Source organism: Anarhichas minor, unplaced genomic scaffold, assembly GCF_050575085.1.
Source record: "Anarhichas minor isolate MPS153535 unplaced genomic scaffold, ASM5057508v1 ptg000026l, whole genome shotgun sequence".
NCBI classification, from domain to species: Eukaryota; Metazoa; Chordata; class Actinopteri; order Perciformes; family Anarhichadidae; genus Anarhichas; species Anarhichas minor.
In genome coordinates, this window is record NW_027466472.1 from 18,341,469 (window position 1) to 18,365,953 (window position 24,485).

A 24,485-nucleotide genomic window follows, 5' to 3' on the forward strand; every position below is an offset into this window, starting at 1 on the left:
GCTTGGGCATCAGATCTTTACAGCCAAGAGGGACGCATTTTCTTCTTTAGGAGGCACATTTCTCATTACTTTTTTTGGCAACCATTTGAATATATCTATATGGACTTCCATTTCATGCTTGACCTGCTTTTCACCATAGATGTAGGCAGAAATGCCAAAGACAGTATGGCTGGCTTGGAAAAATCAGAAATGGCTAAATCTGTTGTCTTTGTTTCTTTTTATTTATTTGAAGTACAATCAAATGTTCACGGTGGCTTCATAAAGTTTTCAAGCTCGTTAACTTTTCACTCTCTGCATGTGAGTCTGATTTTCAAAGATGAATAACACAATTACCCGTAATATCGAAGTAGACTATTAGTTCCAAAAGGGGTTTCCACTGTAGGAAGCCTGCAGGTACAACCTTTGTCATTCTTAAAGTTACAGTCCTTAAGATTTTCATGACAGTTTTGTTTTTTTATACCATTCATGGGCGTAATTTCGTCTGTAATAGCCATTCAAAATAAATATATATATATATATATATATATATATATAAAGACGATACAGCATTAGTACAGAATATAGTACTTAGTAACAGATGCTGCCATTCCCGTGCTGGATTCAAATTACTTTCACATGCACCAGGGATTCACAGGAAAACAATGCATAGAAGTAATCCAATGTGATTTTATCTCAATGATAACGGCTTCACTGTTTATTGTTTACTCTCTTTCCATCATGTTACAGCTGTATTACATTAATAATGCAAAACAAACATCCTCCTGCTACTGTTTACCATTAAAAGCTTTAATCTGGCGGCTTTTTTTTGTGAAGCAGCAAGGATGCAATGAATTTTTCAATGTTATCAGTGTTGTGTCTTGCACCAAACCTGCACTATGTACCTTTGAACTAGAATTACTGCATTGCGGTTGTAGCCAACCAGTCACGTTGCAGTTTACATCCATGTATGTCTTAAATGTCATCAGCTCATCATTTTGTCCTTTGAGACCTTTGTGTGACATTGTCATACTTAGCAAATAAATTCTTGAGTTATGGCAAAAAAAAAAAATGTTTTGTGAGGTCACAGTGACCTTTGACAAACCAATTTCTAATCAGTTCAACCTTTTGATAATTCCCAAGGTCCCGATTCTCTCAAGCTGTTGCCGAATGGACTAAACGGACGTACAACCCATAAAAATAACGCCTCAGGCTACGGCTGCTGTCTTGAGTCCAATATAATAACAACTGCTGTGTTTTCAACATCAATACATTCCAACATTAGATGGCCTGCAAATAGAAGTTCTGAGTTAAGCTGCAGTTTAGCAATACACATAATTGATTTAGTTGAATAAGGTCAGTTCAATATCTGCGATGAGTAAATGTTGTGATCCGAGCACAGCAAGCACCAACAGCCTGTATTACTGGAGAGACACCAGAAGTGCCAACATGATCTGCATCTTCTGATATCGCCACAGATCATTTACCTCCGAGGATAAATACTAAAATATTCATCAAAGGAATTCTTAGTTGGTGATAAATCGTATCCTGTTTCCTCCAAAAATATAAGTGATCCTGATCAAATGTGATTTAGAAAAATATCAGAACTTGTTAAAAATATGCAAAGTTTAGTCCGATTTTTCATGTCCACTTGTGTGTGTTTGAAGTCTGCCAGTGGAAAGGAGTGATGCAGTGCAGTGAAACCAGAAATAATAAAATCCGGCTTTTTTTTTGGCACCTCTGAATCACTGGAGCATGAGAGCAGCCGAGATGACCAGAGGCAGGAGGCCAGAAGACATTCGTCTGCTTCCTGAGGTGAGAGTCGCCCCACACTGGTCCAGGAGCTGCAGGGCCACGCCATTGGTCCAGCCAAAACCCAGCTACGGAAAGGGCAATACAGCAGCTCTTAAAGGATGTTTTCATTTATATTTAGCAAAGCAGCAAAATACAGTGATAGCTGTAAAACACTAAGAAATGAAACAAGTGACCGATTTCTGCTGATGGAAATAGTAAGAAAACCAAAGTGAAAAGTAGACGACAACAAGACCCAACAGGGTAAGATAATTATACAAAAGGAAAAAAAAGATGGATAAGAACAAAAAAGTGAGGAGGAGAGAGTATATGTGTAGATGATGAGCATAAAAATGTGTTTACGTTAAGAAGCAGAAGTGAGGTAAAGAGAATCGACAGGGCTTGGCATGAAATGTAAAAGACTTGTGTGACTATAAGCACATTAGTCGGACACCATCAACACATGAAAGGAAATACCTGAACTTCATATTCTCCTCCACCACCAGGTTTGCCATCGCCGTTCACATCATACTGTCAGGAGGGAGAAAACGACACGTTCTGAGCCAGCTGTGTTATCACTGTGCAGCACGAGCTCCGACTTACTGAAACCGCAGACGTCTCACCTTTTCAAACATGGCGTCATACTTCATGTATGCCAACCAATTTGTCTTGATCCAACGCTGGGCCAAATCAAATGCTAGTTGTTAAGCATTCTCTGAGGGCAGTTTGGATAAACCTGGAAATACAAAAATATTCTTGATTCATTCAAACTAAAACGAGGCTTGCTGGTAATAGTTTTAGGAACATTCAGCAGGACGTTGATCATAATCATACAGATTGTGCTACCAAAGAGTTTTTAGGGCCAAAAATAAGTCACTCTAATTATGTGTCGCACAGACAAGACTAAGGCAAAAATCACACTAAATAAGCAACACGTAAAGCTAGCTGCAGTACGGGCCTGGCAGAGCATCGCCAGGGCAGATACAAAGCGTCTGCTGATCTCTGTTGGCGGCTGAATTTGAAGTCAAATATAACGACATAATGTAACTTGTCCCAATTCATTTCTGACCCCTTTAAAAAGGTATCCTGGTGGGTTTTTCCACCACTGGTCGCACTATGAAGCAACCTTCTTCCAAGTTGGCTCCCTTTTTTGTTTGTACTGTGCACATCCACAAGGAAGCACATGTGCATGACGCGATACATTTTCCTGCAGATGGTTTCACACTCCTCCACTGATGGAGGTATAAGTAGCGTGCTAAGAAACACAGCAATGTCCCAGTAAAGGCTGGCAAGGAGAAGACTGCTTGTGAGCAAATGTAGATGGTAAATGGACTTGCATTCATATCGGGCCTTTCTACTCTTTCAACCACTCAGAAAAACACACGCGTGCACGGCAGAGGCTGCCAAACTACTCATCAGATCCTAATCTAATCATGGCACAGCCTTCGGGAGGAATTTGGCGTTCAGTATCTTGTCCAAGGACACTTTGACATGTGGACTGAAGAACCACTGATCTTCCGATTGATGGACGGCCCATTCTACCTCCTGAGCCTGAGCCGCTGGATGATAACAATGCCAGTTTAAAACTCTCAGAAGATTGGCTTCATTCATTTGCCTTTTATTAGTGGCATATATTCAACAGGTCTGTTAGACCTCAGCGATACACACAATGCATTTTTGTGAGCAACACTTAACATAAACATAACTGTTTTCAAGGAAACTCCACAGATATGTGCAGATATACACAGCCTCAAATTAAACCTGAAGGTCAGTAGTTTAACCTGAATACAAAGCTAAAGCAAATAAGTAAAGCACGACCCGATGACCGCTGTGCATTTTCAGAATTGAATATGCCAAGACAACAGAGCAACATGTTGACCAACTGCTGGTAAATCATCAGTACAGGTTCACGATTGGTGGCAGATCACTTTACTGATACCTACCATCGATGAGCATGTGTTGCAGAGGAGGCCATGCATTAGGATAGTCCCACTGCTGCCCAGACTCTCTCAGTGACGTTGGAACTCCATTGGGGAACTGGAGAGCACCGCTCTCCTGCACAGACATGAAAACCAGCAACCATAAGAGCGTGCATGGATTTGACCAGTGCAGTGTGTGTGCGCCATCTGCTGGAGCAAATGAGCACAGTTCATAGCACACGCACAGCATCCTACTCGGTAGCCTTCTCAGCAGGAGGATTCGTGGCTGGAAATGGTGGTGACTAAATAATAGTCAACAATATCTTCTGTCAGGAAGAATTTCATTAAAAAGAATGAATAGTCAAAAATAATGTCAACTTGTTTTGAATGTATTGTTAATCGTTTTTTTTCATTATTCAAAAGGACAGAAAAGGGTCTTATATCAGAAATGCTCCTTCTTGTCTCAGCTGCCACAAATTCGACTTGTATGATGCCTTTATGTTCAGTATCTGTCTTAACACTGAGGTCATAGTGAGTGGTGGTGTTGTACTACATTATATCAAGAGGTGTTTCTAATACTCTGCCTCCCTCATGTGCACCACCTTTATCTAGGACCTCAGCAATCAACAGAACTAAATTTAAACTCATTCTGACAATGTCAACAAAAACTGAACATTTTACTGTACTTCGAAAAGGTAGAATGTGTGGCAGGGCTGATGTAATGAATAGCAATAGATTGTACGGCTGCACCTAATAAAGTGGTCACTGAATGCATCTTCTCACTTCCCCTTCAGGGTATCTAGCCACACAGTTTGGGCTTCATTTGTTCAGGTTTTGAATGATACAGAGGAGGCGAAGGGTAATTGGTAATTTACCTGCTTTAGCTTTTGAACTACTTTATACCTTTCTATACATCGGTGTGTTTTTTATATTAAAAGTTTTTTTTTTTTTCCTGTAAACACAAGCTGCTAAAAACTAAATATTTTTAAATTTAAAGATGATCCCTAGATATCTTTGGTGGAATTCCTAACACCTCTACTGCATTGAGGTGGAGGCCGATATCACACATGCTAGATACCATTGGAGGTAAGTGGGGAAAACATCCATCTTGTAATTTGGATGAAACAACCATTTAAATAAACAATAATCTATTATGCATAATTTATTCATGAATTGAGACCATAATGAAGCCTAGAATGTGCACCCACCTTCAGATACTGTACTGCCTTCTCTCCCATCTCAGGCCGAGAATAGCACCGTGCCCAAACAGGTGCCAGGTTGGAGGGGTAAAACTCAAAGTTGTTGGAGTGCGTCATCAGGTTGAAGTCAAACCAGGCTCCCCTCTCAGCATCCCACAGCACAGACTCTATCGCCTCCAGTCTGCGGACTGCTTTGTGGTCATACAGTGCAGCTGAGTCACCATCACCTGTCAGGAAACGGCACATCACCGTTACGCAACACCAGTTGGGAGCTGAAAGCAGTGTGCAGGCCACAGTTAGTTCCAAGGTCAAAGGCTGCTCGTGTACTCACCCAGTGAAATGAAGCAAGAGTCCTCTCATTGAGGCACAGAAAAGCGTTGAGGTCAGTGGGCAGGACCTGACTAGTGCTGGTCTCCCCGAGGCTGCCGGTGCCGTACATGTACCAGTGGGATGTGAAGTCCCAGGCAGACTGCACCTGCTTTTAGATCCATCCACAGCTGCTCCTTACCGACTGAGGGCAAGGAAAAACACATGAATTCCCAAGTAGAGCCACAACAAATCAGCATTCTCAAATTTGGCACTTACTCATGCGTGTCTTGTTTGTTTACTGCACGTGCCAACGAAAAATATGCAATATGTTTCTTTCTGATTTTTAAAACCTTCAGAGACAAAAAGGGAATGTCTCCTCCAACAGGAGGAAATTACTGTTGACTATTTGAAGAAAAAATAAATACCTGAAAATGGGAAAAGGTCTTCAGAAATCTGAGCAAACCTTTTACCAAACAGTATTTTTCCTTCCAACAGCTTTTCTTAAATTTAGTGGTCAAGTTGTTCAATTCAGTTGTTCATGTGTTCAACATATTATATTTTCATTAAAACATGGTACCGAGGAATATTCTGAACACATTTGTTTTGCACAGATGATCCTTGAATCGAGGGGAGGATATTCCCCTTCTCTGCCGAGGAGCAACTATAAACTACTGTACATTCATTCCAGAACAAAGCACCCCACAGCGTTATCTATATTTTTAATCTCTCATGGAATTAAATTACCATAGCAGGGTGATATTCTCCAACTAATAAAGGTGGATTCATTCAACCACCAACAACTAATAAGCCATTACCCTCTGTGAGTCCTTCAGCTAATTCCAGATCATCTGTGTAGGATTCAGGCCTAGAAAAAAACTAAATGCATGCTTACCGTAGGTTAAGGCACACGCTACAATATACACATCTTAAATTCATTTTTATTGTCTACAAGATGTGTTTCAGTACGTACCTGGGCAAGCCCACCTGCACATGATACCGGTTCAGTAGATGCTCCGTTCCATTTACTTTCACAGTCACAGAGCGGTTGTGCATCCAAAATCGGCACTCCTGCTCCAGAGCTGGTAAAGCTGCTCTAAACCAAGTTTGTACAGACAGCAGGGAGCAGTGTTTTTAAATCAGACTACTTCTCACAGTCCTTAATATCGCCACACAAAATAAAATGTTAGGGTGTCTCATTCTAATTAAGCACGTTAGGAAAAACAAAACACCAGAGGCACAGACAGACACGAGCACTGAGGTTTTGATGTTTAATACGCTTTTTTCTATTCTGGGAGAGACACGAGGCAGCTGGGGAATGATAATGTGCCTGGCAGGACATCAGCTTAGACCTAAATATCACCTGAGGAACTCTTTATCCTTGGTTGCTTGATAGTAGCTCTCCACCATTAGAGTGAGGAATGGAGGCTGACTGCGCCTTTCATAATAAATCCGCCCACCATTTGGAACGAAGCCATATCTGTAGCAGAGTGATTGAAAAAAAACATTTTATTCCACAAATCTTAAAATCCTCCCCGAGAGCTCCGTATCCAAAGTGTACAACCTTAGGTTGCTAAATGACTTATTATTCAAAATGAGCCTGCTGAACTACCTGCAGTGAGCTGGTAGTTGTGCTATGAAAGATGAAATGAGCTTTGAGGCTCACCTGTTGACGAGGTAGAGGAAGTTTTGAATCATCCCGTGGGCCGTGTCTGTCATCTCTGACAGCAGGAGCCCGTTGATGACCCAGTAGGAGTCCCTGTTGGGCACAGAGGAGGCTCACGTCACTGTCTGCACGTGGCACCCAGGTGGGCTCTCAGCAGCAGAGACCCCTGGCTGGGTCTGGCTGTGATCTGTCCTCGCTCTGACCTGGTGAGACTTTACTCTCAGGCAGACGAGCTGAAAGACGGGCTTCATCGCTCACTCACCAATAGTAGAGTTCCCTGAAGCGCCCCCCTGGCACTACAACGGGATGTGGGGTGTATATCTGCGAGTAGAGCTCTGGGTGATCTTTAACATCGGCAGATCTGGAGGAGAATTTAAAGTCTGTGGAATCTCATCACCCTCATCATGAAGGCTGCAACTAACTGCTGTTATTATTGATGAATCTTAATTCTTTCTCTGTTACCCATTTGGTCTACAATTCATCAAAAGATATTGAATATTGATTTTTCTTAAGACCAATTGGACATATTCAAATAGCTTGTTTTGGTCTAACAAAAGATATTCAATTTACCAACAGACAAAAATAATTCACATTAGAGAAACATTTGCATTTCTGCTTAAAAATTACGATTATTCAATTACTAAATAGTGACTGTATGCCAAGTTTGGGCGTTTGAGCTCTCATCACCTTTCTGCCGAGCGACTTCCAAAGAAAATGTATCTTTTCAGCCCAGTTACGTAGTTCTTGGTCTGCTATTCCTCCCAGGAACTTTGGTCTGCATGTAAATATCAAGTCATGTCACTCAAGCAAACTAAAAAAAAAGAAATAAAAAAAAAAAGACCACTATCTGAGCATTAGTCCTCTAATAACTGGTTCTCACTTGTTATGCCAGTCGGGTGGTGTCCATGACTCAAACTCTGTCCCTGGTTTCTCAAAGTACGCACGTAGGAACTCCTGCAGTTTCGCAGGCGGGACAGTGATGTTTGGAGATTCATTTGAAAGGTTGCGAAAAGCAGACAGAACAACATCTGGAGAAGACATGGGGAGCAACAAGAGCAGCCACGTAATGAAGAAATGTCATGAAAGCAACAAAAAAAAGATTTACCGACTTGACTTACCAGGAGCTTCCCTCAGCTTCATGTCAACAAAGTACTTGTCATCATCAAAGAGTTTCGCTTTCTGTACCTGATGCAAGATGGGACCAGCGCAGTATATCTCACTGAAATTAATGTAGAGTTGTGAATTATTAAACAGACACGATAGACATGTGAAGAAGTACAGAGTCCGTCAGGGAAGCAATAAAACCATTTCAAAGGTCTGCTGACAACTTGCCAATAGGAGATAATTCAACACAGATATTACGAGAAACATCTGTTCCCTGGCTGCAGACTTTTTACTCGATTAAGAGTAAAAAGTTTGAAGGGTCTAGGATGGTCCGTGTCTAGAGACAAGTGTGAGATCAGTTTATCAGCCGCACATTAACCAGAACGTTCTCTTAGAATCAACAGTTCAAGAACAGGAATCGGTCTGAATAGACTTACAGGTGCTGGTCATATAATTAGAATAATTATCAAAAAGTTGATTTATTTCACTAATTCCATTCAAAAAGTGAAAGTTGTCTATTATATTCATTCATTACACACAGACTGATATATTTCAAATGTTTATTTCTTTTAATTTTGATGATTATAACTGACAACTAAGGAAAATCCCAAATTCAGTATCTCAGAAAATTAGAATATTGTGAAAAGGTTCAATATTGAAGACACCCGGTGCCACACTCTAATCAGCTAATTAACTCTAAACACCTGCAAAGGCCTTTAAATGGTCTCTCAGTCTAGTTCTGTAGGCTACACAATCATGGGGAAGACTGCTGACTTGACAGTTGTCCAAAAGACGATCATTGACACCTTGCACAAGGAGGGCAAGACACAAAAGGTCATTGCAAAAGAGGCTGGCTGTTCACAGAGCTCTGTGTCCAAGCACATTAATAGAGAGGCGAAGGGAAGGAAAAGATGTGGTAGAAAAAAGTGTACAAGCAATAGGGATAACCGCACCCTGGAGAGGATTGTGAAACAAAACCGATTCAAAAATGTGGGGGAGATTCAGAAAGAGTGGACTGCAGCTGGAGTCAGTGCTTCAAGAACCACTACGCACAGACGTATGCAAGACATGGGTTTCAGCTGTCGCATTCCTTGTGTCAAGCCACTCTTGAACAACAGACAGCGTCAGAAGCGTCTCGCCTGGGCTAAAGACAAAAAGGACTGGACTGCTGCTGAGTGGTCCAAAGTTATGTTCTCTGATGAAAGTAAATTTAGCATTTCCTTTGGAAATCAGGGTCCCAGAGTCTGGAGGAAGAGAGGAGAGACACACAATCCACATTGCTTGAGGTCCAGTGTAAAGTTTCCACAGTCAGTGATGGTTTGGGGTGCCATGTCATCTGCTGGTGTTGGTCCACTGTTTTCTGAGGTCCACGGTCAACGCAGCCGTATACCAGGAAGTTTTAGAGCACTTCATGCTTCCTGCTGCTGACCAACTTTATGGAGATGCAGATTTCATTTTCCAACAGGACTTGGCACCTGCACACAGTGCCAAAGCAACCAGTACCTGGTTTAAGGACCATGGTATCCCTGTTGTTAATTGGCCAGCAAACTCGCCTGACATTAACCCCATAGAAAATCTATGGGGTATTGTGAAGAGGATGATGCGAAATGCCAGACCCAACAATGCAGAAGAGCTGAAGGCCACTATCAGAGCAACCTGGGCTCTCATAACACCTGAGCAGTGCCACAGACTGATCGACTCCATGCCACACCGCATTGCTGCAGTAATTCAGGCAAAAGGAGCCCCAACTAAGTATTGAGTGCTGTACATGCTCATACTTTTCATGTTCATACTTTTCAGTTGGCCAAGATTTCTAAAAATCCTTTTGTATTGGTATTAAGTAATATTCTAATTTTCTGAGATACTGAATTTGGGATTTTCCTTAGTTGTCAGTTATAATCATCAAAACTAAAAGAAATAAACATTTGAAATATATCAGTCTGTGTGTAATGAAAGAACATAATATACAAGTTTCACTTTTTGAATGGAATTAGTGAAATAAATCAACTTTTTGATGATATTCTAATTATATGACCAGCACCTGTATACAAAAACCTTTTAAAGAACCACTTTCAGTCGTTTGTCTTACCTGTCAAATGGTGGTGGGAAAGCACCATTTACACAGGCGAAAAGAGCCACTGATGAAACGCTGAATACCACCAACGTGTGCATCTTGAGCTGCAGTCTGTGCGACACCAGAGTACAGGAAAGCCTGCGGTCTGAGGACTTCCTCCAGGTCAGGGTTTATAAGAAGACATTACATCTGCAGAGAGCAGTAGCAACACGCTGTGGAAGTGGTGCAACAAGGAACTGCAGTGGTTGCCAAGGACATCAAAAACACAGTAAATTTCAGTGAGCTTTATTATCAACAAAAGTTTCAATCGAATCCAATAATATTCATGACATTTTTTTTTAAACTTAAGTCCATTGTAAAATTAGCGTCACTGAAAAATTTGCCAATTAAATAACGACCAAATTTCCATTAAATAAAATATGAACTCAGGCTTTAAATCCTTCCTTAAATTTGGAGACTTTTTAAATAAGGTTAACTCCACTTGAACGTTTCACTTGAAAAAAAAAAGATGGGCAACTTTTTCAAACCTTTTTATACCCATTAACATAACTTTGGAACTTTAGATCTTATCCTGTTTTATGGCCCAAAGGCTCCTCCCCATTTTGTTTCACTGATGCATCAGTTTTGAAAGGAATCCCAAACAGACTCCTCCCACATCCTCCACAGATAAACGGCCAGATTGTACACAAAAGCTGTGTTTTCGTAGATGTTTCAGAACTATCGAGAGAGGATGAACATGTGCATCAGGGCAGCAAGAGCATTAATTTAGCCACCCCACGAATTAAAAAAAAAAAAAAAAAACACCCTTAAAGAATGAGACAATTTAGTTACTAAACTCCAATTAAGTCGCCCAATCTGGGGCAAGATGCTCTTGTCTCAGTCTTTAAGGTTTTCAAGATGGCAGCCACTGGCAGCAAAGCAGCATTCCATCAAGACGAAGCGATACACTACATCTTGAGGGATCGTCAATTTTCGCTCCGAGAGCATTTGCTGTGGCGATTACTGCCAGTGGCTGACAAGAATCAGGCAGCTGCCAAGCGCCTGCACAATGAGATCCCTGTTCACTCAGCTAACGCTTCATTTAATTTGAATATGTTTAATACAGACCTCCCACCCACCCAAACCCAAACCAGCCAAATTAGATGTACAAGTATTCAGGGGACAACGATAGAGCTGAGAGGACAGGGATCAGTCCTAACCAATGAGAAATAAAAAAGGGAATTTTTAAACTGATCAACATTGTCACACAATTTGGATTTTTTTTTTTTTTTTTAAAAGACATTAAATTAAATGTGCAATACTACTTCTCATTGATTAGAACAGTCTAGAGAGCATCTCACCATAACAAAGGGAACCTCATTCGCAAAAAGGTTCCAGCTGATCAAACGAGTGGTCAGAGGACCTTAACGCAGAACGAGGTCATCATGTTGCATAAAAACACAAAAAACATCTGTATTCCAAACCCCAGATAACACAATAAAGGGCAGAGAAATAAGCCATGAACTCAGCAGTCTGAGGCGCCCACAATATTTTCTAAACAAGCAGTCCGACTAATGGTAATATGCAATCCTTGATGGCCGTTCCCCCTCTGCCATTTCTTTGTTTTTTTTTTAGATGTTCTGCGTCACACTTTTCTCCCCATTTGGGCCTCATGGGTGCAGAAAAAGCAGTGCAGTCAGCATTATTGCACTGAACCCATCTCTGTGCCTTAAGTGCAGCCCAACCTGCTCGGGTTGTTTTTTTATTTTAAATGAGGCGTCTTTGGTTAGCTGGGTTTAATAAAGCCAGCTAACTTGGAATGCACAGAGAGTGAATTCCTGCTACATTTCTAGGTCAGATGGTTCATTTTGATGCATTTGGCAAACTTTCTTCAAAAAGGGGGAACATAACTCCACAGCCTCCACCTCGACATTTGTAAAGTGATGCAGCCGCGCTTAAAGAGCACACAGAACGTAACAGCTAATACCTCCCCCGGAAAACAAATTCTCTGCCAATTCGGCTGCACTGCGAGAGCGAGTAGTACTACTACATGATAGAATATTATTTTCTCTTCCAATAACAACACTCACTATAACCGGAGAGCTTTAGAGTGCGTCTCAAGAGTCAGTTGCACAAGTTAAGGCCGGTGACAACAAAGAATTCATTACTCAAATGTCTAGACTGAAAATGTGTTAACACTGGTAGCAGGAGAATACGGGTGACAATTGAAACAATCTCCTGTTTAAGTGCAGCTTTGAAGAAGTGCACTCTCCATCAATGGAAGGGGCTAAAGATTAGTAGTGAACTCTGCCTCCAAAAGAAATTTCATGCTCAAGCTCCTTTAAGTGTTTTAGATTCTAATAAACTCTGCAATTTCTAAAATTATAAATAAATTCACAGGCCAATATCGCAGATCTAACAAACCAAGTTAAGAAAACAGTCTCCAGTGCTAACAAGAGAGGGGTGGGGTGGGGTCTTTTCAGTTTGTTGGCCAGCCTTTTGAACTTGTTTAAAACAATCTTAAAATTAAGGTATATACACAGGGTTTAAGGTGCCGCCCACATGTTGGCTGCACATCTCGCAGAATAAAGTATGGCCATCCATAGGAAGGTGAAACACAGGACACAGAAAAACAGAAAAGAAAGAAAAATGCGTTCCCTACAATTAAACTCCACCGAAGCAGGAATCCTCATGACTCGTGGTGTTGAGAGGCTGCTTATTCGTTTTTAGTGTTCTGAAGCTGAAGACGGAGGAAAGGATCTGGGTCTCTTAGAAGCTCAAGCTTCTACAACAAGCAACCGGACAGTCTGGCTGTCTCTTGAAACTAAATCCAGCATCTCTGTCCGTGGAACATCCAAGTTTGTCCTTGTTCATCAGCCAGACTCAAAGTACAGCCAAGCCAGCAAAAAAAGGATCATTCAGACCGGCCTCCCTCCTGTTCATCTCCACTCCTTGCAAAAAAGGATGACCCAACCAAAAAACAGTTATGACTTCACCTACGTGGTCGGACATTAAACTAGTGGAACAAATTTTCAATTAGGCGAACGTGAGTGTGTGGTATGACGTGAGCAGGATGACGGATAATGAAGGGTTATTACTTTAGAACGAGTTGATCTGCTTGTTAAGGCACTTGATACAAATTGGTTAAAACTTCCCAAAATAAAAACACGGAGAATGGAGGGTGTCGTATAGCGGTCTGTTGGTGCTGGCTTCGCGTCATTGGTGGATATGAATCTTCACAATGTGCATTGATACATTTTCGACTTGGTCCCGTGCTTTCCTCCCGGTGCTCATGTCTTCAGGGTGTGTTGGTGCAGCACAGAGCCCCGTAAAAAGGCAAATGAGTTCTTCCGAAACGCGTCCCATCAAAATACACATTCCTTATGGTGGCATCCAAAATAGGAAGACGGACAGAAACTGTACATAAAAAAAATAAAAAACGAGAACTCCAAGACAAGGGGGGATGAAAAAAAAAAAGATACAAAGGGGAATGGAGGTGTGACTGATCTGTAGAGAGAGAAGAGGGAGAAGATAAGTTAGTTGTAACTCCAGCTCCATTTACATTAGAAACCCAAAAATGATGACATAATAAGTGTTGAACGATTTCAGTATGCAGGCATGAACAAAGAAGAGGAAATCAGTACATGAATCCACACACCGTTATAGATTACTTGTAGTCTACTATACACCATGTAGTTTGTTTTCCTTGTAAAATCATCTAGCTGGTCATTTTCAGGACTCCTATTCTGAGGTGAACTTCATTCATATATTAATTCAACTTTATAATTTGATTATGTTTTGAACCAATGCCTTCACTAGTATCAACAGATGCACAAAATTATTTGAAGGGGGCCAAAAAAACATATCATCCATATAGATTGACTATCATTTTACAACAGAACACTGTTAAAAACAACAATATCCCTCCTTGACTTAACTTTAACGTGAAGGACACTTCAGGTTAGAGAACTTATGTTACGTGTTGCTTTCAGACAATATTTCAGGGACAGTTATTGCACATCTTCCGACATGTTTAAAGGCAGTAATAGACCTTTCTCACAGGGCAGATTATTACTTTGCAGGGCAGGAAATACACCATCAAGGTAATGACAGTAATAATGGATAAATTACCGTTAGTTGTGCATACCAATATACTAATAGAGCAACATGTAATGTCTGCCATAATAATCTCTAATGTGGCCCGTGTGTTAAAATTGCTGCACCGACATGAAAAAGACAAGACATGTGAAAACAGAAAAGCAGTAAATATTTGTGTATATTGAACTCACTGGCTCATGGCTTGACTTCTTCGCCACTCTCGCTGTGGTACTCGGCCACATAGAGGCTCTTGTCGATGATGCCGGGGATGGGCTTGATCTCCGTTCCGAGCTGCTCCTCAATCCCCTTCAGGTTGAAGCGATCATCGTAAGTGATGAGGTTGATGGCCAGACCCAAGTGTCCAAAGCGGCCTGGATGTGAAGGATGTGAAGGTTCAAATGATTATTTTTATCATCATTGTTTGAGAAGAGGCTGCACAGTAGAAAAACAACTGAAAACCACAACTTTCATGTAAGTAATATGAGCTCTTACCAGATCTACCGATGCGATGAAGGTACGTTTCTCCCAGCTTGGGAAAGTCGAAATTGATCACAACATTCACAGCTTGAATGTCAATTCCTCTTGTGAAGAGGTCTGCAGAAAAGGAAAGAAATCAAACCTACATCAACAGATCACACATCAGGATCAAAATGTTGTGTATCCACAGAATAACAATTTCAAGACGACAAGCGGCAACATATTTCAACCCACATAAGCCTCTACAAACTGGTGTTGTCAAAAATATTTAAGTATATCTACTGAAGGGTTATTAATATTCATTTTCTTGTTACACAGGCACCAGCTGCACTTTCTGCTCTCCCTTCTGTCAGACACCAAGGTGATAAACAGACAGCTATTCATCTCTAATAAACATGTTCCCCGTGGTATCGAAGATGTATATTTTTCAAGGTGTTGTATTGAAGTTAGAAATTCCAGTATTGTGACAACACTACCACAGAACAAACAAACAGATGGAACCAAAACAGAGCTCCGTTTGGAAATGTGGGCACACCTGTGTCCATCTGTTTGTGTGCATGATGCGTCATCACAACCACAGTGTATGAGTGTCAATCAAATCATGGGAGCAAACCCTCAATTACTAAAATGCAGAGCAACAGCACAGTCTAAACAAAACTGTTTGATGAGCTCCCACAGGTAACTACGTGAACAAAACTCTATGTTTTAGAATATAAATAACAAATATCTCTTTAAAAGGAAAGCCAAGTTTAAATCCGTCAGTGAAAGAAAAGAGTTGAAGTTCAGAGTGCACACCGAGTCTTCACTGAGACGCCAGTAGAGCACGTTTCAAAAGGTGGACACAATTCTGCTGCTGGAAACTCAAGTAGCGTTTAGCTGACTGGCCATTCTGGTACCAACTTATTAGAAAAATAAAAAACATTTCAAACATTTCTGAATGACATTGTACGAACACTGAACAAACTAAAAGGCTACAGATATCGGCTAGAAATCTAAAACTATATTTGTATGCTGTGAAATCACTTTATGCAATAGAAACACACTTGCTCCTGCTATAATGAAAAGGACTATTACTTCCGTTATTGTTTTAGCCCGTTCTGCTTTTGCCTCCACAGGCTGCTTGAAACATTTTTTGGGGTTTAGCGGTAAAAATAAACGGACTATGACAGAACAAATAATTCCCTTTTGACATAAATCCATCTGTAGAGCTCTGCCACCAGCGCTGTCATATGCATCATAATGACAATGTTCCTGCTTCCATTTAGCTACAAATCAGATTGAAGCACCCACGCATTGTTGTTTTTACTATGAAAACGTCGATTAAGATTAGAAAGGTTTTAGTGAGGCATAGCTGCAGCATTCCTTTAAACATTTTAACACCACAAATGTTCCACTTTCTGCCATCTAATGGACAATTTGCCTCCAGTGTGTGTTAAAGAGGCACCGAGCTCAGACTGTTCTCTCTTTGTACATTATTTCTTAACTGTTAATAGCAATAACCCTAAAAAGGCAACCATCATCCAAATCATTTGACATCGTCTCTCCCAGTGGTATTCAACGAGGTCCAGTTAGAGAGAACTTGCTCATACAAAGGAACCGAACATCACAATGATGTCGAACTTGCACAATGATTTTGTTTCGTATATATTAAAATAGCTAATAGTTGTATCAACGTTCTTACGTAGTCAACTGATTATCAAATCAAGAAACTTCGATTGAATAATATTGCAGCAATATTTATTGTCAGTTTTCAAATTGAACTGGATGAATTATAAATAATATATACTCTAATAATAAATGTTCTCAGTTCAAGTAAAATAAGGGCTGCGTTTAAGACTAAATAAAGCTTTTGAAAACTTTGTCTTTGCCCTGCAGCTGTAAATTTAGTTTAGTCGGGTAAAGTGAGGTCACTCAAGAAAACTATTAGATTTTTCTCATCTTCTAAAAAGAGAAATGTGTGCAAGTACTACATCTGTGGTTATTTAAACCACTTGTTTCAGCTCTATTCTCTCTGTTTACATCACTGTTGGGCAGTGAATGAATGCGTTAGGATTCTGATCATATTGGACTCTTAGTTTATTTTCTGTGTCAGTATTTCAGATGCGAGTGGGTACGTTTGTGCGTCATCTCGTAGTGGCGCTTCACATTGCTGCTTTTAATAATCACCAGTCTCTGAACACACGAGACACTGGATTTTAACTGCCCGTGGGAGGAATGGACATTTAATAGTCTGTCCATTATTGGTTAAAGACTCTGGTCGTGCTGTCTACATTCCTCTTTTTGGAGACTCGCGTACTTGTCCTGTTGGATCTCTCTCGTATGTGTAAATCTCACTGGAGTTGCGATGCCAATCAGAATACAATAGATCAGCTCAACGCGGATGTGTCAGCAAACTAAGTTTTGAACAAGAACATACATATGCACTTCCAACACCTTTACACTAGACGTATATTTAATCTTTGGCAATTCAAATAAATTGAGGTCAGCTGCAACCTGATTGGACTCGCTTTAAAAAGTCAAACAGCTTATAGTTGAAATGGTTGAGTGGTGAAGATTCAAAATCCAAGCAATGTGCATCACAACTCTACATGGAAAACACTGGTATAATGTGTACACCGTCTCACAATAGCTTCTGTAGTATTTCACAATGCTCTACCACTTACCAGTGCAGACGAGATTCCGGCAGAGGCCGTTTCTGAAGTCGTGGAACACACGGTTGCGATGCTCCTGGAGAGCAGAAAACACACGTCATGTGAACCTCGTGCAGTGGATTCTGTAATAAAACACTTTTTCTATTGCTATGGAACCAGGTTATGAGTCTATAGCTCTATTGCTATGGTCTGTAAAACGTTTTACTATGTAAAGTACAAGCTAAGCTGCAACGCTGGTTTATAATTTAAATATATTCAAGGTAGGCAATCTGGATTTCCCAGTGTTCAGACATGAAACTATTACAAAATGTTCCCCACCGCTCCGGCTATCTTTTTTGTTTATGTCGGTACAGAAGAATCCCTGATTAAGGCCACCTGTAGTAGTAAATGACATATGTGTAGGATATGTTGTTACCCAGGTGTCAACATGACCGTTTTCTCTTCTAGAAAAAACTGGTAGCGGTAGCAACACTCCAGAAATAGAGCGTTGGTGTAAACTGTAGTGAAAGATTATGCACGTCTATGAGATGCACCATTTTAATGCACACCAAAAATAATAGTAGCAGCTGTTCTGGGACCATCGCCACCCATGTGTATTTTGGTCTTAAAGCTGGTAGAGATGGCATTTCGGAGGCAGTACTTTGAGCTGACCTGTCTCATCTTGGCATGAATGTAGAAACATGAATAACCAAGCTGGGAGATCTTCTTGGCAAGGAGTTCCACTCTCTGAGAGGAGTTGCAGAAGATTATTGACTGGTTGATCTGGAGCTGTAAAAAATAAAAAATAAAAACCAGTAAATCCAACAGTAAATCCTGGTGAAATCAATGTTTGAATTGTGAGGATTCACAACAGTTTGAATGACATCTGAAATTAACTAACACAGGATCATAAAGTGCAGGGAGGCAATACTTACCCTGGAGAACAAGGTGTTAAGGCAGTGGACTTTTTGCCTTTCAGTTACATAAGCGTAATACTGAGTCACACCCTTCAGTGTCAGCTCCTCCATCAGGTTGATCTCATAGGGTTTCTGCAAGTGTGCATTCTACAAAGCAGGTGAAGAGAGGAGTCGTTGCATTCAGGTTGTGCTACAGATTATGGCGGCAGATTTGTTTATTAGCAATAAGAAATGATGAAACAAGTACTTCAAAAGATAAGAAATGTGTACCATAAACTTCTGAACGCTGATAGGGAAGGTTGCAGAATAAAGCAGGATTTGCCTCTGTTTGGGCAGGAAGCTTAGCATGTCCTCCATCATAAGCACAAAGTCCTGAGACAGGAGTTTGTCAGCCTATTGAGCAGAGAGACATGGGAGGGGGGGGGGGGGGGCACATTGAGAGCCAGCTAAAGAGAATGCTTCAATATGAAAAAAGGTCACACTTCTATATTTAGGATTAAAGCCATGTTGGTCAAACTCTGCTACTTACTTCATCCAGAACGACCATCTGCACTTGATTGACTTTGGCCACTCCTTTCTTGATGAGGTCTAAAATTCTCCCAGGAGTGGCAATGATCACATGTACTATAAAATAAATAAAGCATTGGTAAGATACACAGGATCTTTACAAAAGAATGGCAGTGTTAAGACTTGACTGAAGAAAATTAAATGTATTGCCTCAGAATGTAAAAAGATCGTCTATCGCACCAACAATATTAACAACAAGCATCTAACATTGTGGATTTGTGATGCGGCCAGTAAGTTATAAATAATCACATTGAGAGACCCAGTTCACCATTTCAAACCAAAGAGGACAGAATCCATTCACATCCAACCAAAGACAGAGTCCCTTAAATGTCAAACAAGAGATTTTCATTTGCTTGTATAAAATGAATTATGTAACAAACAACGCAGACACATTAATTGTGTTTTGCTGAAGAGGAGTTTTAGAATGATACCAACATGAACATTTAGCCGTTTCAGATAAATCTGAACACAGCATTTAGTATGAAGACGAACAGTTTCACAACATCAGGGCGACGACAATGTGTGCAAGTTTACCCGTTTCATCGAGTCTCATGATGTCGTCACGTAGGTTGGTTCCACCTGTGGTTGCCATTACCTTTACTCCACCCATGTGTTTGCTGACCTGGATACATATTTGGCTTACTTGCAGAGCCAGTTCTCGGGTGGGCACGATGACCACAGCTGGAAACACAGAGACACATACCTGTGATAAGACTACTCACATGTGTATTAACCCTGAGCTAGCTTGGTCTCAATTTGGACCCTTAAACACAGCTTTTTCCTAACCATTAAGACACTTAATCGTTTATGATTATCCTCCTCCGGTTGCAGTCATCTATTGCCTTGCCACAATGTTTTTTTTTTTTTTTTAAAGCAATTTTCATAAAGAACTATTTTGCGTTATTCCGGCGACAGTATGCCCCATAGGTGACACATCATTAACAGCACTCGTTATTTTTTCCCCATTCCAGGTTTCTTAATTCCGCTGCTGACGGTTTTAAAAAGTATAGATTTTCTTTTATTGATTTCCAAAAGCAGGACTAAAATCTTTGACCTTGGTCGGTTCTTTGGTGCCATGTTTATGAATGAACATTTCTGGACGCTTAGCTTTACATGGTATTATTGGGGCGCTACTTATGCTAATTTCCTATTCTCATGAGCCGATGCATATTTAAGCACACGTGGAATTCATCATGTTTACGTCATACACAGTTATCGGAGGTTAGAAGTGTTTGCTGAATCTGACGTGGCACATTCCAACGAGCCCGACACACGGAAAAAAAAAAGAGGAGAAAGTTAAGATTAGTTTAGAAATATGTTCTTGCATGAGACCCATTGTTGCAAAGACACCCTGATTAGTGCTTTTAGACATTCCATACAGTGCAAACAGAAAGCAGTTTCACACACAGTGGATGATCATTCAATTCATGTTTTTACTCTAAATAAATCCAGACAAATAAGTAACTAACATTCATTTTAATTAAGGACAGATGTTGAGATATTGTATTTACTATCAGGCTAAGAAAACCAGCCATTACTACCTTTTGAAATGCTGGAACCTCAGAATTTTAGTTTGCAAAATGAACAACTGATTAAGATTAGGAAAGAATCCAAGTGTCAACCTTCTGACATTTACTGCGGCAGACAATGAGCTTCCTCACCTTGTATGAAGTCCCTCTTCAGGTCAATGCGTTCAAGTAAGGGAATGAGGTAGGCTCCACTCTTTCCCGTGCCATTTTTGGCTCTGGCCAAGATATCCCTTCCTGACAGTGCAATGGGAATGCTTTCCTCCTGCGCAAAAAGCAGTAATGACAGATTCATACACAATACTACTTTTTATGGATGGATACAGTCAGTGCATTTTTGGCCCATACCAAATTATGTTTGCTCAAACAAAATATATTCAAAAATCCAATAGTCGGTCACTTAAAGTAACAAAGAGTGATTGGATGAAAAGTAAAAGAGCAACAGTCCAGGGTCACTGGCCCGATAATATCTGCCAATCAGGCTGCTCAGCAAAGCAGGTTGAACCTATTCAGGGGTATATCGGAATGGGTCCGATAAGGAGAACTCAAGGGATCATCAAAGTCATTCAAATATATAGTCTGTGAACCAAGAATTTACAAAACTGCAATCAATCAAATAGTTTGAGATTTTAGTCTGAATCACAGTGGTTGACCGACCAACATTGCCATGGCACTAGTATAACAAATGAATAATCATTGAATCAATCAAATAAAAATAGTTGTAAGAATTCATAGAGTGCATTTTAATTCTTACACTAGCAAGGCAAAAAGTCATTTAATTTCAAGTGTAAAGGCTTACTTTAAAAACCCAATTATAAGCCTGTCCAATTTTTAACCCTAAACTCCACACTAACCAGAGTGTAAACAAATCCCCATCATTCGGTTATATTTTGAACTAGAGGCAGGAGCTATTATTTAAAATCAGCAAAAGTATGAAAGCCAGTTTTGGTAACTTATCAAAGTCATGGTACTATCAGGTTTTTTTTCAAATGCACCAAACTCTAATTATGAAATTAGGAACCTTAAGCACAAAGACACCTTCTTGTCCAGCTGTCAAAAGAGATCAAATCTGAGCTGGGTCTGAATGTACCTGGATTGGAGACGGCTTTTCCCAGCCCATCTCAAAGATTCCCATGAGCAGCTCTCTCTTTAGGCAATAATCTTCAAACTCGTTGCCTTTAGTTGCGGTCACATCCTGTAATCATAACAATGGATTAATTAGCATTTGATTAACGAAGCATTAACAGAAGGACCCATCAAAAGCACAAGAAAAACATGTATCTGCAATTTCTACTTCCAAACTGGAAGATTTTCAGCTCAATAAAAGGAGATCTATCTTGTACCAACCGAAGTTCTCATCCTCGTGTCTTTTGGGGGCAACTTCAAACTTTTCTTCCAGTCATCTCCAGGCCTGTGGGGGGTTAAGTTCTTGTAAGCAACAAGCATAACAAAGAATTGCTAGTAATACTTGTGCCAACATCCACATTTTGGATTTCTAGTATTGAATAACTTACTTGATGACAGAATTTGTTGCCGGGGCCAGTTGGGAGTTACCATTGTTGATTGTGCCTTTCATCTGATTAAGTTGCTGTTGTTGAGGACCTCCTCCACCTCCACCTGGTGCTCCAGCAGGCTTAACTGAGCCTCTGAGCTGTCCATTCTGGTTGGACAAGCCCAAAATCACTGGGTGCTCTGTCCTGGTGGTACTCATGTCTACTTAGCTTTTCTGCTCAAATAGCTATGAAATGTTTCTAAATGAAGTGAGTCCAGTCAGCTGGAACCACTCAAAACTTAAGATTGTCCTTCCCTCTTGAGACTTTTTATCATCCAAATGTAAATTGTTCAAATCCTGTCACAGCAGGTTCCACAACAACGTTGCAGTTTCTGGGACATCAAGTGTCAAAATAAACAAATCCCCCCATTTAATTTTCAGATATCTTCGAAACACGGATTTACGAAGCAAATCAGTTCTTAGCATTAAAGTAATCTGCCAATGTCACATGTAATATCATATACCAGAAGGCTTAGCTAGCTCTCAAGTGTTGGCTTGTTTATCTGGCCATCTTGTGTAGCGTCACTGAGCCGCTGCGTCCTCTCAGGTTTCTCCAACCCTGAAACATACAAAGACAAAGTGTTAAAAACATCGTACTCGACACGAAATGGCAATTGTGTGGCAAGATGCAATATGCTGTATTTAAATTGTATAGAGACATATCGAGTTAAATGTAGCTGATAAATAAGCGACAGCAGCGCTAGCCCAACGTCATAGGTTAGCTGCAGAGTTAGCTACACAGTGGTAGCTCATGTTAGCTCGTAGCTAATGTTGTTTAGTTCACGTACGTTGACCGTTGCTAACACTATGAAAATAGTGTTGAAATGCGGAAGGTCAATCACATAAATAGATTATCTGTACAGTTACCTCAATTACACCGCCCGTGAAGATTACTTGGATAAATATTTGAACACATGGCTGACCAAAAACATTTACTGTCTGTTAAATCCAACCGTGTAACTAACGTTAGAGGGTAACCAAGCTAACGTTTAATATCTGGCTAACTGACGTTAGCACATGACGCTTAAGCTTTGTAGTAATGTTATGCGGTTTCGGTAAACCACGTTAAAATACCAGTTCAAGAATATTTTAATACAGTCGGTATGTTATAACGCTAGTGCAGCTGACACCTTTCCCAACGTTAGCTAACAAACAAAACTGGATATCCACCATCAACTAGCTATCGTTGGCTTGCTCAGCCGAATCCATTGCCGTGCTAGGTCTGCTAGCAAGCTAACAAACTGGCTAACGATGGCAAACAGTGAACGATAATTGTAAAAGTCACCACGAAATAATGGAGTATCTGATTAACAACCACCCAGAAATATAAACAGTCTAAATGTGCATGCATTTACCTTGGATAACTTCAATAATCGGTTCTCTTTGCGGTGTTTATAAGGTGTACTAATTTCTTTTTAGCTGACTACGAAAGAGTCTTGTCAACCAAACGTTCAAGATGGCTTCCACTCGTATTTGAACCCGCCCCCATCCAACGAATCAGCTGATTTCATTTCAAATCAGCGATTTACCTGCAGGGTGTCCTGTCAAAATTATACTTTCAGACCATCTTAACATCTACTGATCCGCATCTACCGAACCCAAGTTTTGGTTGGTATTGTGTACCGTCAGTGAACTATTTTATTCAAATGTATGTCGCATACACGCATGTATAGTGCTTGCCCTCTATTTGTTTTTCTACCCAAATTGGAGGGTATAAATGTGAAAATTGATAAAAAATGCAAACCCAGAGGAAATACAGGCACCGTATGTAAATGACTCTTAACAGGTCCTGTTAGTAAGGCGAATATTTCCTGCAAGTTACCCAAGATAATCACTTCCTGACATCTTTTATTTTGTAAGTGCCTTTTTACGTTTCGGGTTCTTTACTTTGAAGTCCTTCTGGCGTAACCGGAAGCAGATACAAATCTCCTCAGAGAGCAGTGACTTGACTTCGCATTTAAAAAGTAAGATAATTGACGGTGGGTACTAAAAGAAAAGTGTTCGTAAGATATTCCTCTGCAATAAGGGTTTCTTCATTAACGGTTAAGCACCTAGCTGGAACGATAACAGGGTATTGTGTGTTTATTGTGTTTCATGATCACCTTTAAAATATTTTTTATTTCATTAAAGTTACGTAAACTGCACTCTACTGCTCCATATCATACTGTAACTAGGTTTATAAAGCCTACATAATAATTACAATAGTATATCCAATAAGTATACAATATATTTAACAGCTGAGTAGCTACCTGCATTAAGAAATGGTGGATAATTAGGGCGGGATGGTTTTTCTAGTTTTATACTGGTGCTGCTCGCAAAAAAAAGTGGCATAGCAGCTTTACATTGTTATTGCTATAAGAAAAACTGGAATCAGTACGTGACATTTACGTGCCAAGGGCAACCATTGTCTGATCTGCTGGCTATTGAGCAGCTCCACTCCACTGGAGCAGTTGGGGGTTGAGGGCCTTGCTCAAGGGTTCGTTGTGTCTTCCCCCTCTGCGGTCAAGTCAGCAGACACTTAAATTGTAGTGCACCTATACGCTGAAACTTACGGTAAACGCAACCAAACGGCACAGGACGGGAGCAGCGAAGGATTTTGCAAAGTTAGCGGAAAGATTAACGTGAAAACTTCCGGTTTTCTACAGACGAACATCCGGTTTTCAAAATAAGATGCCAACAAAGTATACATATTGCATAATGAAAT

The 24,485-nt window shown here is 40.4% G+C and overlaps 2 protein-coding genes across 3 annotated transcripts; both read right to left on the minus strand.

Moving 5' to 3' along the window:
* Positions 1-200: 200 nt before the first annotated feature.
* On the minus strand, positions 201-10,205 carry treh (trehalase (brush-border membrane glycoprotein)). The gene is given in 16 exon segments (XM_076100950.1): positions 201-1,856; positions 2,245-2,298; positions 2,391-2,503; positions 3,711-3,822; positions 4,895-5,112; positions 5,213-5,355; positions 5,357-5,396; positions 6,010-6,059; positions 6,165-6,287; positions 6,555-6,671; positions 6,858-6,950; positions 7,120-7,218; positions 7,543-7,632; positions 7,738-7,885; positions 7,976-8,076; positions 10,051-10,205. Coding segments are annotated over 16 exon segments (1,719 nt in total). The 5' UTR covers positions 10,134-10,205; the 3' UTR covers positions 201-1,721.
* A 99-nt stretch (positions 10,206-10,304) lies between these two features.
* Positions 10,305-23,255, minus strand: ddx6 (DEAD (Asp-Glu-Ala-Asp) box helicase 6). Of its 2 annotated transcripts, XM_076100948.1 has the most exons (14): positions 23,137-23,255; positions 21,744-22,340; positions 21,577-21,640; positions 21,320-21,424; positions 20,365-20,494; positions 19,238-19,384; positions 18,666-18,760; positions 18,407-18,529; positions 18,155-18,283; positions 17,892-18,008; positions 17,253-17,316; positions 14,605-14,706; positions 14,304-14,483; positions 10,305-13,521 (listed from the first exon to the last, which is right to left on the minus strand). In XM_076100948.1, the coding sequence occupies exons 2-13, from the start codon at positions 21,938-21,940 to the stop codon at positions 14,308-14,310; spliced, it is 1,449 nt and encodes a 482-aa protein (XP_075957063.1). In that variant the 5' UTR covers positions 21,941-22,340; positions 23,137-23,255; the 3' UTR covers positions 10,305-13,521; positions 14,304-14,307. The 2 variants fall into 2 exon arrangements, with proteins under 2 accessions (XP_075957063.1, XP_075957064.1); XM_076100949.1 differs by lacking the exon at positions 18,407-18,529.
* Positions 23,256-24,485: the final 1,230 nt, after the last annotated feature.

Bases quoted from the DNA above. Each gene is read 5' to 3' on its own strand.
- ddx6 (XM_076100948.1), bottom strand. From the start codon at position 21,940: ATGAGTACCACCAGGACAGAGCACCCAGTGATTTTGGGCTTGTCCAAC. The intron at 18,009-18,154 runs GTAAGTATTGCC...TATTTTTTACAG, and splicing joins TTAACACCTTGTTCTCCAGG to CTCCAGATCAACCAGTCAAT. The intron at 17,317-17,891 runs GTCAGCTCAAAG...TCTGCTCTCCAG, and splicing joins TTCATGCCAAGATGAGACAG to GAGCATCGCAACCGTGTGTT.